Raw genomic sequence first — 18,066 nt, forward strand, 5'->3', positions numbered from 1 at the left:
CTACCCAGCAAAAGACTGTCGTCTCAGTGGTTCAAATTGTCAAGAGCATCATCTTCTACAACACACACGATGGGTGGCCAAGCCTTCGCATCGCATGCTTCTCCCCTCCCCACACCTCGCATGCCACCAGCAGTTTACGACCATGTCTTGAAACAAACACTACACGCTCTTCGCGAACATTATACTCAAGTGGAGAGTCCTATTGAGGCCCCTGGGAAGACAACACATGGGGATGTCGATGTTCTCGTGACTGGCGCGCTGAAGGATTATGATCCGGAGAAGAGACCATGGATTGAAGTTGCGGACAAGCTTGGGGAAGTGCTAGGTGCTGTGTCGGTGATTAAGAATCATGGACAGTCAGTTGTCAACCTTGCCGTCCCATGGCCTCAGATTGTCCTGCCTTCTATAGAACATTCTCCCAAATCCGCGGAACCGGAGGAAGTGAAATATGTTCAAATCGATATCCATTATATTCACTCCCTCCAACGCTTTCAGTGGGAGGTGAGTCGACTTTCCCCCGCTTTCGATGTCCCTATATACTATAAATGTCTCACGACATAGGAGACATTGTCAGCTCTCCATTCCAAACAATACTGACTCCGGTTGTTCCCAGCTTTTCCATAGTGCTCACGGAGACCTGTGGAACATCCTTGGCTCTACCATCCGACGATTCGGTCTTACAGTCAATGATCGTGGCCTCTACCTACGAATCCCAGATATCGAGCTTCTGGACCGCAAAAAAAGCATGGTCTTCCTCACAAAGAAGCCATCGGAAGTCTTGAACTTCATAGGTATAGATGAGAAGAGGTGGTGGAAGCCATTTTCTTCTCAATCCGAAATGTTCAACTACGCTGCAGGATGTAAGTTGTTCTGGGTTCGAGAGAAGGATGCGGAAGAGGAGGAGCATGATGTTGTTGGGGACCTCCCAGCTGAGGGACAGGAAGGGGGTGAGGCGGGCAAGAAGAAGTTGAAGCATAATGACCGGCAACGAATGGCGAAACGGCCAATCTTTAATGACTGGATCACTGTTTTCATTCCAAAATGTCGAGAAGAGGCAAGTAAGCACTTTGGATATCTCAGCAACAGTTCATGGCTCCTACAATACTGTCTCAATTTCCGTGGAATATCGTGAAACTGACCTTGATACCTTGTCACTAGGGACTATACACCGAACAAAAGCTAACCCGAAATAAAATCCGAGACGAAGCATTCGAGAAATTTGGCGTTCAAAAAGAGTAAACATTTCCCCACCTCCCTACGCGTTTGAAAATTTCAACCCCATTTCTAATACCTCAATCCTTCCGAAACATTTACAATCATGCAAAACTAACTCCACGTTATAGATACGAAGAAAAGCTCGCCTCCTGGAAGCTCCTCCGCCACAAAGACGAAATCTTGCGCGAAGTCATCAAAGGCTCCATCCCCGTCGAAGACGTCGACCGGCAACTCCGAGCCGCGTCCATCCGAATCATCAAAGCCGTCGTCTTGGAAGGACAAGAATTCCAAGGCGTGATACCTGAAGCGGTCAAGCAGGATGAGCGTGGGTTCTATGATGTAGCGGCTGTGAAGGCGTTTGTGCAGGCTAATTGGGAGGAGGCGGGACGAGTGGGGTTGGAGAGACTGTTGGTTAAGTCGAGGTTGGCGATGGAGGAGAAGGAGGCGAAGAGGAAGAGGGAGGTGGGAGAGGTGGAGGTGGAAGAGGTGGAGGTGGAGGTGGGAGGTGGCTGAGAGGTAGCTTGGGATGGATGAAGAAGATAGGGCGCAAGATTTGGCCACAGCAGAATTGGGCTGAGGGTGAACAGGTTTCGGGGGAGATATAAGACGCAGGATTCCCCGACCACTCAGCTCACACACACACAAGATACGATATCGAGCATTTGTCCTGGACGAGGTACCAATATCGCAGAAGAAAGGTGCTGGTGTTTCCTAGTCATGTACTCATATGCAAGGCAATTAAATGGAAAGTCTAGTCAGTATGAATAAAACGTCCCTCATCTAACCCCTTTTGATCATTCATTATCATATCCACTGGTATTCTAACCATCACTTAACTTGGTTTGCCAGAGTCTCCAATTCAACCATCGCTCGTCCCAAATATGAACAAGCTTCCAAGCGTATTTGGGTACATTACGTACTCACTAGCTGGCTGTACAGTATAAATATACTCCGCATACCACTGCACAACCAAGCAAGCAAAGGCGATGTTGGAAATGCGACGGGGTTCTTTCCGCGGATTCGCGTTGTGTCTCTGTGTGTGTTATCTTGTCAGAATGGTATTTTGACCTTGTCAGCTTTGTTGCGCCCTTCAAAGATGGGAGCGCATCTCATTCTTTTTTTTTGATTCGGTTGGGTTTTGCTTTGCTGTCAAGTGTCTATGTTCATTCATTCATCGGTTTCTTTGGCATTTCTTCCTAAACTTTAATAATCATAAATTGTTTATCAATTTAGGAGACGTGAGCTGGGTTGGTTATCTGAGCCCTGGTCAGAGTGATGAAAGCTCTAGCAGTTTAGTAATTCTGGTGTCGAGGGAGAAAGAAATAGATCTTGGTGGTGGCTTTTAGACCCCTTTTTTTGAGGGGGAGTTGGTATGGCGCTGGACGTAGTAGGGTGAGTGGATACTCTGCCTAAGGGAACCGCAGACTTTATTGCAAGTTGCAATAAATATTATAGGGCCAAGTCAGATACCCTGCAATGAACAATTATGAGCTAGGGAACTAGCTAAGCGGTGGAAGGGGGGTATAGGAATGTTCTGACAAAGTTCTTCGAAGTCCTCGCTTAAGTGACTTCCCCCTTTTCACTCTCTCCGCCGATGACTAGACACTCTGAACACCCTTTTAGTTTTCGTTGCATTTCGCATTTCTTGATAACGGTTGTCTAGCCTTGAATGCTATATTAGCCTTTGCTTGAACATATTCACGTAGTGGAGATTATGACAACTTCTTGAAGCACCAACACCCGATGCTTTACCGATCGTGATAAGAATTCTTTGTTGCACGTTGCTTCTCTTATCATTACGTTAATGTTGAATGAAGGAACTTGCTCTTTGGTTAGCAGAGCTCAGAAAAAACACAGAATACCGAACCTCATGTAGTTCAGTTCCTACTTGTAGGCTTCTTGTTAAGATTCTGTATCCATAGGCTTAGAGTCTCTGCGATACATTTATACCCAGTACTTAACTCGTCTTCAAAATTGTAGATATTAAGATAGTCCGCTAGAATCAACAAAGTATCAACTCCGAGCTGGTCAGCTGATCCTCGGGGACGACAAAGAAGTCTAATTCCCTCGCAGATCTGAAGAATTGTGACATAATATGAATGGAAGCCGCCGCGAAAGTCGACAACGGTACATTCAGAAATGACAAGGTCAAAGACCGCAATGAACTTCTAGACACGCTCCAAAACAAGATTAAAGCATATTGTCAATACCAATTTGTCTCCCGCAAAAGTGTCCAAACGGGCAAGTCTAAGTAAGCATGCTTGCAGACGAATCCCTAGTCGCTCTTTCAGCAACTGGCATGCGTGGAGACCCAAGGCAATCTGAGTTGAAGAAGCAACATATATTGATGAGAAAGAATATCTCATCACCATTATGCCCTGCTTGAAGAGTCCCCTCAAAAATATGCTTGAGCGCAGCCAGTGGATCTCCACGTAATCTGGATGCGTCGTAAGCTAAGGTTGAAAATGACTCCTCTTTGACCTCCCCCACACGATGATCGGGAGATTTGAAGCGGTAACCATGTCTCGCGATAGCGCTCGAAAGGAATGGAAACTAAAATAAGGGGGGTTTTATACAAGATAGCCAATACTACGGCCACCACGGAACAGTCTGGTTCCTTATAATCTAACCTATAATACATCTATCCTTGGTCTATCACCCTACTGGATCACTTGATCTAACATTTGAGCCCCAGCGTGGTATGATGGTAGTCAAACGCCTTCATTAAGCCGTACAAATGAGAGGTAGCAGCTGCAAGAACAAGCATGTGAAAGATCTGGTGGGAACTCCCCCAAATGTCAAATGCTCCTGGCCATGATCTTTCGGGCCAACGAGCCTGTGAAAGTTAGAATTTGAAATATATATCACGTGAAAGGATAACTCACAGCGTACAAGCCAGCTCCAAGGATGTAGAGGAACCCTTCTAGTAACATCCAGGCCATTCCCACTCTATCTTGCATTTCCTCTACACCGTATATTCCGATACCGTGAAGGATTGGTACAACTGCTGATAGCCCCATTCCCACGAACATGCCTGCTCGGTATGAGCGCCACGCTGGGGTCCTGAATCTTTCGAAGATTGATACCGAAGTGCACCCAAGCCCAAGAGTAGTCATCTGTACGATAAATAAGCATACGCCGTGCTAAAACTCGGGGTACTACTATACCATAGTCCAGTAAACCTCTTGCAGATGTGGGTGACAATAGAAGCCATAGTAGATAGCCGGGATAAAACTTCCAGTAATCAAGCATACAATTCCAACGTAGTCGAGTTTGTTACCAAATTTGGCAACCATTAGAGAATGATTCGAGATCGTATGATACGTGCCCGACATGCCCAGGCACAATGCCGCCCCAACGAAGAAGAACGAAAACGCCAAAACATCTGATGATGTTGCCGTCTCATATCTTGGCTTGACTGCAGAGTAGATTATGACTCCAGCTATGGAAAAGACTACTGCTCCTAGCAGATGAGAGTATATATTGACTGATTCGTTGTGGATGTAGCCAAGACTAGCGAAAGACTTCTTGAAAGACTCCGAGGTTGGCCGGTAGCCAGAATATATGTAATGATTGTCTCGTTGCCAGGCTGGCAAGTCATCCCAAAGCACAGTCAATGCATTTCCTATCTTTTTCTCAACCTTTTTTACGACATCTTCCGTGACTTCGGTCGTCGACGGGCGTCGCTGGCGGGCTGACATGAGGTGGTACGAGTAAGAAGGGGAGAGAGTAGCTTTAATCTGGTGGTAGAAAGAGGCGAGCATTTAAGAAGTTGCTTATGTGACAAAATACAATCAGATATACAAAATCATTCGCAGCACAGCGTACATCAAACAGGGGAAAATCTGGTGTTTTTAAAAGGAGTGAAAAGAGTTGAGTCGCGGGGCATTTTCTGTTGCGGTCGCCGCTGCCGATTGACTTGAGAGGTGCCAATTTTAAACGAGCCGTTTGGCTTCCGTCCCGTCTCCTTTCTTCTCCTTCTCACAGCTTCAACTACATCACATCCATCACCGCCCACCTCTCTAGTTTTTCAATGTCGGCCCGTGGAGGTCGCGCAAACTCAGCACCATGGAGTCGATTGAAACCCGCAAATTTGGATCCTCTGGAGGCCCTGGGACTGCCTTCGAAAGGAGACAATAGGTACGTCGCATGCGGTTGTTTATTGATACCCCACATGTTCCCCGCGTCGATATGTATTGATCGTGGCACACGCAGGCTCCTCGACCACAAAGCGCAAGAGCGATATCATGCAAAAATCGTCGAGAGATACATGGCCTTCTGTACGGATGCGGGTCGCGGTGATGAGCTCCTTCGACGACTGGCGCGAATGGACATATCCCAGGAGAATGGAAGGAGCGATAAGGCGCAACGACAGATTCCGCAGAATGCAACGAACATTCGAACGGTCGTCGACGCAAACGTTGATATTTCGGGACAAAGGGATCTTGCCACTCTAATTATGGCAATGAGAAAGTTACGCGAGGGCATTGTGGCCTCGAACAGGGTGGACGACTTTTCGATTCAAGCATATATATTTTGTATCAGACTATCAATTCTGGTGAAGCAAATGGAATCCTACCATCCAGCAATACTTCATCTACTCAAGAAGATGCATACCACCCAGCCGCTTGCGAAGACTGAGCTCAACGAATTTGTTGGATATCTAGTGTTAGACTTGGCTTGTCGACAAAACGACCTGGCTCAGGCTTACTCTGTCAGGCTGGAATGGGGTTTACAAGACACGAAAGTGGATGCGGTTCTACGTGCCCTTGCTCACGACAATTACTTTCTTTTCTGGAAGGTCAAAAGGAGCGTGGACGGGTACAAGGCAAAGCTTATGGAGTTTGCTGAGGAGGGAATAAGAAGACAAACACTGAAGTGCCTTGGACGGGGCTATCTCAGCATCGACAAGCCATCCCTGGAGAAGTACGTCAGCACCACCTGGACTTCACTGACAAAATACTATGGTGTCGGCTGGCAGCTGGAAGGTTCCAAGGTCATCATTCGGAAACCGAAAACGCGATGAGCTTCGAAAATCATGCAATGGGGAATTGATATTACAATATTCATCAAAAGAGGTTCGGACCATCAGTACATGGCCTATGCTCCTACAGACGCTTGACGCAAATGACCAACATACTCATCTCTCAACTCCACGAAGGACACGCTGGGGTCGGCCCGAATGATCTTTACCAAGCATTCATATTTCTGTCCGGTCCAACATCCCGAAGCCATGGTTCGTATTTGACGGACCATTCGCAACTTCATCAGAAAATGCTCGACGTTTCTAGCAACGCTCTGGATCCCAGAAACGCTCCAATGGGGGAGCGGTGAAAACCTGCAAAGCCTGAGCACATATGGCGTCAGCTAAGCTTTGCATTTCACAGTTGACGTGTATTCGTGCACCAAGCTTTAAAGTGAGAGCGGCCTGTGGAGGTTGACAGTTGGACATCCGAGGGCTAGAGACGCTAGAGAGACATGCGCTACAAAACCACACCGGCAGGTCTTAGGATTAGCATGGTCTTTTAGAGGAGTTCTGATGTCACTCAGATTGTCATCGTCACTTCGCATATCATTATCGCAAGAGTCATCTACAGAATTCCTTTCTAGATGAGGTCAATGTGATTCTATATCTCAACTTATGGACTGTGTGGCCAGTCGTGTACAAGGTTGCATGGTAGCATCAGGGGTGATTCATTATTGCTACTGGTTCTATATGCTTCAAAGGTTCCTTCTCCTTAGCTTATATTTTTATGCGTGGCCTGTGAAGTCGCGAACCTTTCCTCCATATTTGAGCTCATTGCGGCACTTGAAAGTTTTCACGAGGTATACTTCGTGTCATCGAATTAAGAAGCCGTTCGAGCTTGGTAGTTACTATGTCGGAGGCCTTCTCGGCCCCACTCGTCATAAAACCTGCCAATTGGAGCATCTGGATGGCCCATTCAGCGTATAAATTACGCCAAACCGAGATGATTTGATTTTTGTTGCACTTCGCAGTTGTGTCGATTCAGACTGAGTATCCTATGAGGAGATTTTTGCTTACATCTTGATTTATCTTACGTATCGCCTATTGCTCTCGTCTCATCTTAATACTCCTTAAGTCTGATCGCGCAATACCTTGTAGTATAGTTTCTTTGCCTGGCCATTGGCATAAACCCTACCACTTCTTAGGTCTGATTGCGCAATACTTCATAGTATAGCTTATTTTCCTAACCATTGACATGATTCACTGTACCCATACGTTTGTAGTGAATATAGTTACGCATCGTCTTATACCAAAGGTGCGTTTTCATGGTCGCATATTGTTTAGGGCATCATTGAGGTACCCAGCTTTCTTCATCTTGGGATGACGATACATAGCAGCTGGCCGTTCTTCTAAACCTTCTCAATAGCCTTTCATCCGTTGAGATAGTAGTATTGAAACAACTACCACAATACCTATTGTTTGGCTGGCCAAACAATTTTTTCGAGCATCGGACCCAGATCCCCGAATGCGATGTGCAACAGAATAACAATATTCATCATGGATGTCTGGATGATATCTCGAGTCTTCGGTTCCAGGTCCTTGAATACAATGTGCAACAAATCCACAACATTCTTTTTGGAAGCCCTAGATGAATATCTCAGGGTTCGGACCTAGGGCTATGAATACGAATTGCAACAAAACCACGAATGTATCCCAAAGAAGGTGTGAAATGGATTCGAAGGCCGAGAACACCTACCCAGGTAGCAGGAGCTTGGGATTAATGAAGACGATATGTCAATGCCAACATTCTCGAATACACTAAGTTTCGGACCGTATGGTCAGATGGCAGAGTCTTCGCGTCACCACTTACCAGTCAGTCTTGGGCGGGTTGATGCCCTAATTTATAGACTTATAACGAAAATAGTCGCAATTTGCAATCACGGAGGTTTCGGAGTCTCGGGTTGGCCCACCATGTTCATCCATACCTGGCTGTAAATGGGAGTCCTGCTTCCACTTCTTTCCTCGCAATATATTAATTATATGGAACTCCTTTGGGGCGACATCACGAACAGCCGGTGGGCAACTTTGCCCGAATGAACATTGCATAACCGAGATCCCGAACCTAGCCTCGGTCCTGATGGTATTTCGCAAGGGCTCAACGCGCGGTGTTCGCGAGTCATTCACGCATCTGTCGGGGCTTAGAAGTTCTTGATTTGGGTAATTATGAAGCTGAGGATCAGTATCACGAATATCACTTCTGGTAGTATTGCAAGGCGACAACGAGGTCAAATGTTAGGTCAAAGTCTCTCGCATTCACTATTTATATGTCCAGACTATTTCGGGCGCCCATTTCCCTCTCAGCTCACCAAACTTCCTCTAGAAAACTCGAGAGAATGATTTCATCTGTCATCTGTCTTCTGAGCTAGTTGGGCTCAACTCTGTTCCATTAACTGCTGATTCCCGCGCGAAATTCATGGCAGGCTGTGCAGTGTTGATGGAGTGTCGTCGGGAGAGACTTTAGCGCAAAGCTTAGGCGAACCCCTTTTTCAACCGTCACGTGGCTGTGCGCACAAGTCCTTCCCTTTTGTCGCACGTGTTCTTTGCTTTGTTGGTTTGTCGCACTTGCCCCTTAGTTTGCTTTTAGCTCCTAGAGCTGAAGCTACCTTAGGCTGCTGCGGTGGCCGCTCGTTCCCGATGGTTCCCATGCCTTCAGGCGAATTGGGTAAGGGTCGCTCCTTCCCCTTTTTGCCGCTTCTTTAGGAGCATGAAAGGCGCTCTTTCCCTTTCGGGTCGCAATTAATGTCTCTTTTTATGGCCCTGCTTGTTGGTGAGGACTCTGAAGTTGTTTCAAGAGTCAAACAGGGCTGTCTTACCAGAAAGCATTCGTATATCACTTTACGCAAAATTAAATACGTCTGCATCCGCCCAAAATTCACAGCTTAATCCTTCTGCTCTTTCCAACTTCCAGTGCAGCTTATAGTGCGATGACTTGAAGTTACATTTGGCGATAATGCCATGCTCCATCGAAATGTAACAACAATACCTAAAGTTCTTCAAGGGAATCAATAAGGAAACTTTGCAAATTCTGATTACATTGCCTCAAATCATGAATAAGATGTCAATAAGAGACTTACAAACACAAAGTCAATCTCAGATGACCAATGGCCAAAAGGAGATCCTGCCGTAAGGCCGAGGCCATTAAAAGTGTACTCCTGCTAGTTGTGTCAAGGGCCATAAGTAATGATTCTTTGCAATTGTAGTTTCGAGATCGGACATCACGCAAGATGCATCGCTTTCCGACCTCTCATAGCAATTCGATTGAGCCACCCAAGCCGCCGTATCTCATCTTCAGCTTCAGAAATATTATCCGCGTTCAACATAAGATTTCCTCGATGGTATGCGCTTAGAGCCCTTACGCGTTTCCTCATCTTGTCCGTCGAGTCGCGGGTTTCCCTAGCAATCTCAAGGCTATCATGATGTGGTATGCAGAAATCATCGTCGGCATCTTCGTGCTTGTTGGTTTTTGGAGCTATCTTCCGCCAAAGATACCATGCAGGTTCTGGTTCAGAACGCGACCTGCCATTTGTCACATCGCTCTCGCTTTTGACCTGGCGTAGAGTGATCTTTGACTTTTTTGTTTTGTTCCGAGACCCGCTACCAAGTAACGGCCGGTGCTCCGTGGAGCCAAATGGTCTTCCGGTCATCTCTTCTTCCCCTTGGGGTACGTCGCGCAAAGTGCGATTGATACTCTTGAGCCACTTCAAAACTGCAGTTGATGGAGAGCCTCGACCCCGAGGTTCAAAGAGGCCCGTTGGCTCGACGAGTGGTCGCACGGGCCTGCGTGTATGACCCGCTGCAAGCTTTGCAGAATAAATGAGGATCCGCTTTCTCGGTGTGTATAATCGAGATCCTTTGGAGGCTTTGGATGGTATTTCGATATTATAGGTGTCGTAAATATCACGACCTCGGATTCCGTCGATGCGATCGAGTTATTGTTGGGGGGTCTCGAGGATAAGTGAGCTTTCTTGTTGAGGAATCATTGTTGTTGTAGCAAGTTGTAACAAAATTAAAAAATTGGGAGGGAGCAGTGGGACGATGTGTCTTATAAGAGGTAGGTGATTTACATTTCTTTTATTGTGCGATGTGATCTAATCTGTTTTTCTTCTAAGACCTTCGTGGACCGTGGTAAATTTGGTGAGGCGAAACTTAAAAGGGGAAGGAGCAGTCACTATTACTCGCTAAGAGCGGGCTCTTTCCCCAAACCTTATAAAAGCCTCCTAAACTCTGGTTCCTAGAGCACTTTCTTAAAAAGCTAGCAGTTCTCTGCCCGATTATATTGATGGATTAACACTCCACATGAGGCTTAAAATTTTTTACGGTCATACTGATGTGAGTGAGGCACATGCAAACAATTGTCATGTAGGCAACCCTATTGCTGAACTACCTTGAGCCTTTCTATTATGATTAATTGATTATACCGAGGGTGAAATAAGTTAAGCCGAGTTGGATTATTGTTCAACTGAACTCAATCTCTACAAGGTATACTCAACTCACATATTACATTTATAAATAAGAGTTCCTTTTTAACCTGACTTCAACTTAAACATATTCAAGTCAACTGAAGTTGGTATGAATTGTTTGGGTATCTTTGCATACGATGGCTATAATCTACTTACTCATTTGGATTGATTAACCTTGTCCTCCCTTACACACTATTCAAGTTCTTCATTGAGCTTAGGTTGCATGCTACAAATTCCCCCAACCCTCATGGCATAAGATCTTGGCTGCGATGGGATGGTTTATGGTCAATGAGGCTAATGTAGATCGTGTAAAAGCTAGGATACTAGATCCAGATGCTAAAGTTGGAAGAAGCAATGAAGAGGTCGTTGCGCTGATAGCTACTCGTCGACAACTGAATAATAATTTGGGTTGACGCCGCCGAGAGTAGTTTGAACGGAAATTGGAGAGACGTTTTGCATTGGTGTAAAAGTAGACCGAGCTCTAAAGTGTGAAATGGAGCTCTTTATTTGTTAGGCTCATCTTGAGTTTATTATTGTCAAACAATAAAAATGCCAAAGACATATTAGTTCACGTGACCTGATCTCGCTGGATCTTTTGGCTTTCTTTCATATATTCTATTGTATATTCTAATCGCGTGATACAAATCAGAAAACATCAAAGGGCCGCTCTAGTTATTAATCACAGGTTTCATGTCATTCTTTTGATATTACCTAACCATTTCTCGTGATTATGCTCGTGGCAAACTCTTAAAGCTGATTCGGGTCGGAAAAGCCTTTTACCATCGTCCACTTTGGGTAGCTCAATATAAGTCAGGCTCAGAAGTTCTGAGTCCGACACTCTGCATGAACCATATGAGTAAAACAAGTTTCATCCCATGCTAAATCATTCCCAATTTCTCCCTTGCATGTTGCCCTCCATCTCAACCCACGTACCGAGACTACTGTCTCTCCTCGTTTCCTTATTATCCCTTGCAATAATGGCAGCCACGTTTCGGCGGCTGTCATGTCGTGTGACGGACGGTTGGCATCATAAGGTGTAACGTCCGAGCAATCAAATACTGTCCTATTACCTCACATGTTATTAGACCTGCATACGGTATAATGCCTTGTCCTACCTGCCTTTCCTTCTGCTAGCCTTAGTAGTGGGCTTGATGTTACAGCGTGTTCATTTGGATATTGCAGCTGCAAGCGCTAGGTTGTTTCTGAAGATAGTTTCAAAGCCGACCTCCACAACGGATGGGAAACGACTTTCATGTTGCTTTAGGGAGTACTCGTGGCCAGTAGTGGGAATCACGTAGCCAGGACTGCAGTAGCAGATAGAGCGGGGTACTTTTATGTGATGGACTATCGATAAGCTGCATGCGGGACGATAGCAACTTCACATACTGTACCCACTACAAATGCCTCCTCCAGTCCCGAGACAGAGCATCCAGCCTAAGCCGCCAGAGTCCTGTACCCAAGCTTGAGCACCGACCAATGCCGTGGAATTCCCAAAGTGAGAATCTAGCCAATCACGGCTCTTGCCAAATCGACTTGGACGGCACACCGTGTACGCTTTGACAAAAACTAATTCAGGACAAGACGGGAGAACCATTTTACTTCGTATGCCTTAGATGCAAACGCATATGTCCCGGCGATCCGATTTCATCTCCCCAGTCACAATCGCACAGATGTTCATCATACTTCATAGTTGGGAAACTTAGTACTAAACGTTTGAAGAGGCGGTGTACAAGTGACTTTCCTCGATGTGAAGTCTCGCGCAGACACCAGAGACCAGCAATCCGGACACGGGAGCTGACTCCTTTCTGACTTCATATTGCATGTTTGATGTTCGATCCTGATCATTCAGGAGGTTGGGAAAGAGAAGGACCTCGTGATTACTAGCCTGGTCGTGATTCTCGCGGACTTCTTTTACGGAGTAAAGGATAGCAAGGGAGATCTAACTGAGTATTCAGTAGTCTGGGAGGTTTGAGTTCACCTAAGCTAGGCGATACAAATCCATACTAAGCAGTTGAAAGTGTTTGATGCATTGTTGTAGTCGTCTATACACGTGATTATTAAATGGAATGGAGTGCCGAAAGGTGCTAATTCGAAGATTACTGATATAATCATGATTAGGAAAAGGAGTTTTACCGATCTATTACGATTCCATTTGCGTTGAGTCAGAGCGTGATGCTCTGGATGTCACAATAGCATTCTATGAGTAATAATCTTCTCAGAAGGTGGTAGACTCGTGATGTTAATATAGTCATATTAGCATATGCAGCTGATACCCGACCTTTAAATTATGTCTTGGCGCATCTTTCTAGAATACTTACTATATGTCGTAAATCTCGGGCCCGGTTTCCACATTTACCGTTAATAAGGGCGCGAAGGTTTTTGCGCTCAGTCAACCCAGAACATTTTTCAATAAGAAAATTTCGTGCAAATATCTGCCGTAATTTTATGGTACTCCAGCTGTTATACAGTGTTCTCGCGGATTCATATACCACGTGACACTAACTTTAGCGTGCGGTCCTCAAAAGGACTACTTCTAGCTAGCTTTGAGTTGAGGCTCTTAGCATCCCAAAGTCTATGACTCGCCAGATAAAGCGAAAAATAATAATAGTGAAAGGAGCTCGGGACCGTTACACGTGTTTGCGGGATCCAAAAGTTAAGTGTGTTACTGTGTATATCAACGACACTCAGGGAGTGGAGTACGGGCAATGATTTACGCGAGAGGGAAAGGGGGAACAATAGGAAGAGTTACAGCGAAACGACGCTCTCCTACTTAGGCCAAGATAAAGTGTGGGAATAATAGATATATGAAACTTTGCACTGGCTCTAACTTCTCTTCATGTTTTGTCTTTATCTCTCGCCCTTCCAACCGGAAATCCGGTGGCTAGGTCTGATCTTTCGAGCTTGCGAGTTTTTAAGACCACCTTTAGGTATTTAGACATCGCAGAGCTCATTATGCCGCAACCCTATCCTTTCAGAGCGGGATAGATGCCCTCTCTAGAGCCACAAGAAGTATCATGATCGTTCTAAGGCAGTTCATCTTTAGACCTCTGATCAAAATTCATTGTAACACATGATCGATTCACTTGCACCTCCAAGATTCCTGTACCTACTACTACTGAGTACCTTGAAATATACATGCTCATTCTAGACTGCACTCGAGTTACAAAATCGATCATCGGCATGATAACGAGAAAATTTGATACACACGAGAAGCAAGGCTTTAGCCCTCGTGATCCTAGCAACGGGAAACACCGAGTAGCTACGTACGTAGAATTCGCAAGAAGTTCTAGAGCATAGCTTTCCACAATAAGCCTCGACACATGCCTGCTTGCTTGCACTTGCCTAGATACAACAAAACAACGGTACACAAAAACAACGAGAATAGAAATTGTGGACTTTTCACCATCAAGGCTACGCTCTGAGTGACAGTGATATTTCACGTGGAGACCTCACTTCCATCGCAACACGTCGATGTGGAGGCAGCAACGCCACTCCCGCCCGAGTCTGCCTACCTTGTCTTGTGCTTACCTACGGCTTTGACACACGACGTCGTACTGTATTATACTTACTTGCCTTCTTTGATGCTATGTGCTTACTTTATTAGGTACCTTACCATCATACCCACCCACCACTACACACCATCAAGCAAAAAAGGGTGAACAACCAACAGCGGATATTTCTCCGCATGCAATTCCAGAGTGCTGACTTACTTATCCCTCATCCACTTCATCCATCTCATCCAATCACCCCAAGCATGTGACAGGTACCCTCTCTCTCTCTGTCCAGTAAATGCATGCATGTCAGATTTCATCAGAACAAAGGACTGCCCGTTATTGGTTACACAGCCAAGTCCAGCGCAGGGCCAAAAGTAAGGCGAACGGTGGCGACAAGCGTTACGCCTATCAGGGAGCTGAATCGAAGCTATATCTTTCATGCAAGGCCAAGGCCAAGCTACTGTATAGTACAACGCTACTGCGTAATTTAGATAATTTGGGGCGTTATGTGTGCATGCCGGGGCGTAAGCCGAATGGTTCAACAAAAGGAAATCAGGAAGTTTGGTGATGCTATGTACTTTGCGGCTAAAGTCCAAATACGAGGATGCGATAGTAGTAGCTGATGTCGACTCTGAATTGAGGACGAGGGAGGGAGGGGTAAGTAAATTAATCAAGCTTCATCATTTTAATATTTGTCGATGTCACGACAGCTGCAAGTAGATGAAGATACATTGTTTATAAGATGTGAATCTGGTATTGTATTTCTCGTCATTATTCGAGTTCTTCGTAAATCTCGTTATGTAAATAAATGTACACTAAATCTTTCTTTTTCCTTTCCAATATTGTAGGAGACCATTATCTGGTCCCCAAAACGTATATAATAGGCCATCACTAGCCGAGTGAGCCACCTTTTCAACATTGATGATCATCTTGCTTCTAAACGTATTCCCCTGGGTATCCTCCTACTGAGCAAATAAAAATGTTCATCGACCAAATGGTTCCACCAGAATCGAAAACAAAAATGTCTACCCAGACAATGTACTCCACAGCATGCGTCTTCGCTTGCAGTATGCTTTCCCAACCAAAGAATTGATTCAACCTCCCGAATCTCGGAGCATGCCAGCTCTATTGAAACGCCTCGCAATGGAATAAAAATTATGTAAGATAGATATAAATCAGATCTTTTGCCCAAAACAGTCTGACCAACCACCATTTTATCCTGTGCGCCGTGCTAAATGTTTAAACAAAACGAAAAATATACAGTAGAACGACATGTGAGCTGAGTGGAACAGAAAATCCACGAGGTGCTTTTCTTCTGCTCGTTATTTGGTTCAAATTTTGGGGTCTGATGTGGGTTGGAGACCCTCAGACGGATGTATCCTCAGGTGGAAGATTCCAATGGTTCACCAGTTTCCCCTGGCGGTATATGTACGGAATCCCTGATGCGACCATGGGTGTGGAAACCAATGTCCTAGTGTATACCACTGTAGTTCCGGGTGTCCTGAGGGAGAATGGAAGACAATCTAAAATGTAACGAGACCATTGACAAGTTCATAAAGCTTTCAAAGCTTAGCCATTGGGAAATCCCAACTACGGCCAAAGACCGTTTAAAACTGGTAATGATGGAAAGCGGAGTGGAAAGCAGGTAGGGCCTGACACATAGGGGGAACCTGATCATAAGAAGTGTCGTATATCCATGGCTGCTCTAAGGAATTCTGTTTGGTTGGGCCCTGGTAGTATTGTTGTTGGAAGTCTGAATGCGAGGGAATAACGTATGTCTGTTTGACTTGTGGTGGGTGGCGTTGATTTGGTCCGTTGGTGGCAACTGGTACGTCGCCTCGGAAATCTTGCTCGATGTCCATCGGAGAATCACAAGCGGAAAAGTCAGAGCCATCTGATGATATCGACGAGGTCGACGATACCATTGACTCGTTGGAGGAGCCATACGAATCGCTGGAGCTGTTGGAAGACACGCTGCGTGAAGTTGGGGATTGTGGTGGTAGTTGTTGAGGCTGGACTGGTGCCGAGAAACCGGGACATTGGCAAATGAGATGCTTGAGCTGGCCAACTGTGATCCTTTTCTGTGGGTCGCTTTCAAAAACCATACCTAGAATGTCGTTCAGTTCATCCGACAGTGGAAGAATGGACTTCAAGAAATTCCGGTCCTTCTTGAAAGCTCGGTATGTGGAATCCTCTTCCGAAGCTTGTTTCCACGGATTGCGGCCACATGTGAGATTAACCAGGATCACACCTAGGGACCATATGTCGTTTGGTGCACATCGGTATGATGGCTTCCTTGAAGATTGATCCAGGCATTCTAAATGGAACGAGAACGGTTAGATGATAAGAGGGGAAGGGTTCAACAAGGCCTACCTGGACTCATGTAAAAGGTTGATCCGCAACCGTGGTCGTCGGACTCCGGTTCGGTAGTCGCAAGTCCAAAATCGGCAAGCAATACATTCATGCCGGAATTGGAAACCAAAATATTCTCCGGTTTGAGGTCCCTGTGGTATATTCCCAAGCGGTGGCAATGCTCAACAGCATCCAGGATCTGGAGGAAGGCATTCCGGACAAGACCATCATTACTCACGTATGTGCCTCTCTCGGTGATGTTCGAGAAAAGGTCACCCTCCGGGCAATATTCCAGAATGACAAAGGTGCATTCTGGGTCATCCACAATCTTGAGCATAGAGACTATGTTAGGATGTACGGAGGCGGCGTAATGAAGCTGGATTTCCCTAGACTGGAAGTCCCGTTGTCTCTTGTCCAAAGGTTCTCCATTTGGGTTGTATTTGTTTAGGGCCTTTACCGCATACCAGGTCAAGGTGTTGTAGTCGAAAGCAGAATAAACCACACCATAGGCACCAGTTCCCAATATTGTCTTTAATTGCAACGACTTTCCAAGGAATATACCTATACGTGATTCGGGTGGAGGAGGGACCTTCAGGCGAAGGGTATTCGATTGGCGTAAGCTCGCACGAGTCCTCAAGGCTGGCGCCTGTGACTGCGGAGGTGTGTGAGGTGGAGTAAGAGGCGAGTTGTATGGCGGTTGTGATACTGAGCTCCGGAACTGTGGTCCGTAGGAAATTCCTTGGGGAGATGGTGGCAGTGTCAATAGAGCATTGGACATGGCAAAAATGGAAACCGAAGTCAAAAATTCCCTTGAATGGGCAAGTGGTCCTAAGAATATGGTCCAAAGAACACACAAAGAAAATGGATCCAAAAATATCCTCTGGATGGTTATGCCTGGGAATTAAATGTCGTCGTTCAGGTTGCCGCGGTGTGGATTGTGCAGCTGTGTTGTGAAGAGAGATGTCTTGGGGTAAGAGAACAGAGGAAGAGTTCGTTAGACGCGACGGTTAGGTACGAAGGAGAGTGGTGGAGGAGGTCGAGTCGCAATAGAGATGTTGAGAAGTGAGGTTGGTGATGTGACGCTTGAGGAGGGGGAGACGAGAATGTATATCAACTACTAGTTCCGGCGCAGGCTAGTTTAGTTTACAGAATTACGCCGGCTTCCCAAGTTCCCAGACGGGACGATAACCTGGTTGAACTAGTAGGAACGACTGACTAGGTAGTTCGAGGCTTCGAGCAAGATAATTTACGGCGTATGAAATAAGGCGGTGCTTACTACCACTGTATGAGCCATTAATTAGTGCTGCTGGGGTCCGAATGACCTTTGTGACGCAGAGGCCGCAAAACAGCAGGGGATTGGTCTTCTCACTCCGAGTCTGTGCGTCTGGGGGACTTGGACTGTGAGCGAGGCGGGCGTTGGGAAAATACAGGCCTGTCGCGGGCACAATCCTCCTGGTGCTCCGTCCCTGCAGATTATGCTGGGTCATACCATTTCATTCGAGCCGACTATTGCAGCCCA

The 18,066-nt window shown here is 45.9% G+C and overlaps 4 protein-coding genes across 4 annotated transcripts; 2 read left to right on the top strand and 2 right to left on the bottom strand.

Annotated features, from left to right (window-relative positions):
- Positions 1 to 69: 69 nt before the first annotated feature.
- On the top strand, positions 70 to 1,728 carry LHYA1_G007359 (uncharacterized protein; the record flags this gene model as incomplete). Its single annotated transcript, XM_031152288.1, has 3 exons — positions 70 to 501; positions 614 to 1,128; positions 1,344 to 1,728. The coding sequence occupies 3 exons, from the start codon at positions 70 to 72 to the stop codon at positions 1,726 to 1,728; spliced, it is 1,332 nt and encodes a 443-aa protein (XP_031003834.1).
- Positions 1,729 to 3,892: 2,164 nt separating this feature from the next.
- LHYA1_G007360 (ADIPOR-like receptor) lies at positions 3,893 to 4,916 on the bottom strand (the record flags this gene model as incomplete). The annotated part of the gene is made up of 3 exons (XM_031152289.1): positions 3,893 to 4,051; positions 4,101 to 4,331; positions 4,383 to 4,916. 3 exons carry the CDS (start codon positions 4,914 to 4,916, stop codon positions 3,893 to 3,895), a joined length of 924 nt encoding a protein of 307 aa, XP_031003852.1.
- A 332-nt stretch (positions 4,917 to 5,248) lies between these two features.
- LHYA1_G007361 (uncharacterized protein) lies at positions 5,249 to 6,241 on the top strand (the record flags this gene model as incomplete). The annotated part of the gene is made up of 2 exons (XM_031152290.1): positions 5,249 to 5,355; positions 5,431 to 6,241. 2 exons carry the CDS (start codon positions 5,249 to 5,251, stop codon positions 6,239 to 6,241), a joined length of 918 nt encoding a protein of 305 aa, XP_031003853.1.
- A 9,561-nt stretch (positions 6,242 to 15,802) lies between these two features.
- ran1 (Negative regulator of sexual conjugation and meiosis) lies at positions 15,803 to 17,325 on the bottom strand (the record flags this gene model as incomplete). Its single annotated transcript, XM_031152291.1, has 2 exons — positions 15,803 to 16,512; positions 16,569 to 17,325. The coding sequence occupies 2 exons, from the start codon at positions 17,323 to 17,325 to the stop codon at positions 15,803 to 15,805; spliced, it is 1,467 nt and encodes a 488-aa protein (XP_031003854.1).
- Between the last annotated feature and the right edge of the window lie 741 nt (positions 17,326 to 18,066).

The sequence above is a fragment of the Lachnellula hyalina genome, assembly GCF_007821495.1.
Source record: "Lachnellula hyalina strain CBS 185.66 chromosome Unknown contig00108, whole genome shotgun sequence".
NCBI lineage: Eukaryota > Fungi > Ascomycota > Leotiomycetes > Helotiales > Lachnaceae > Lachnellula > Lachnellula hyalina.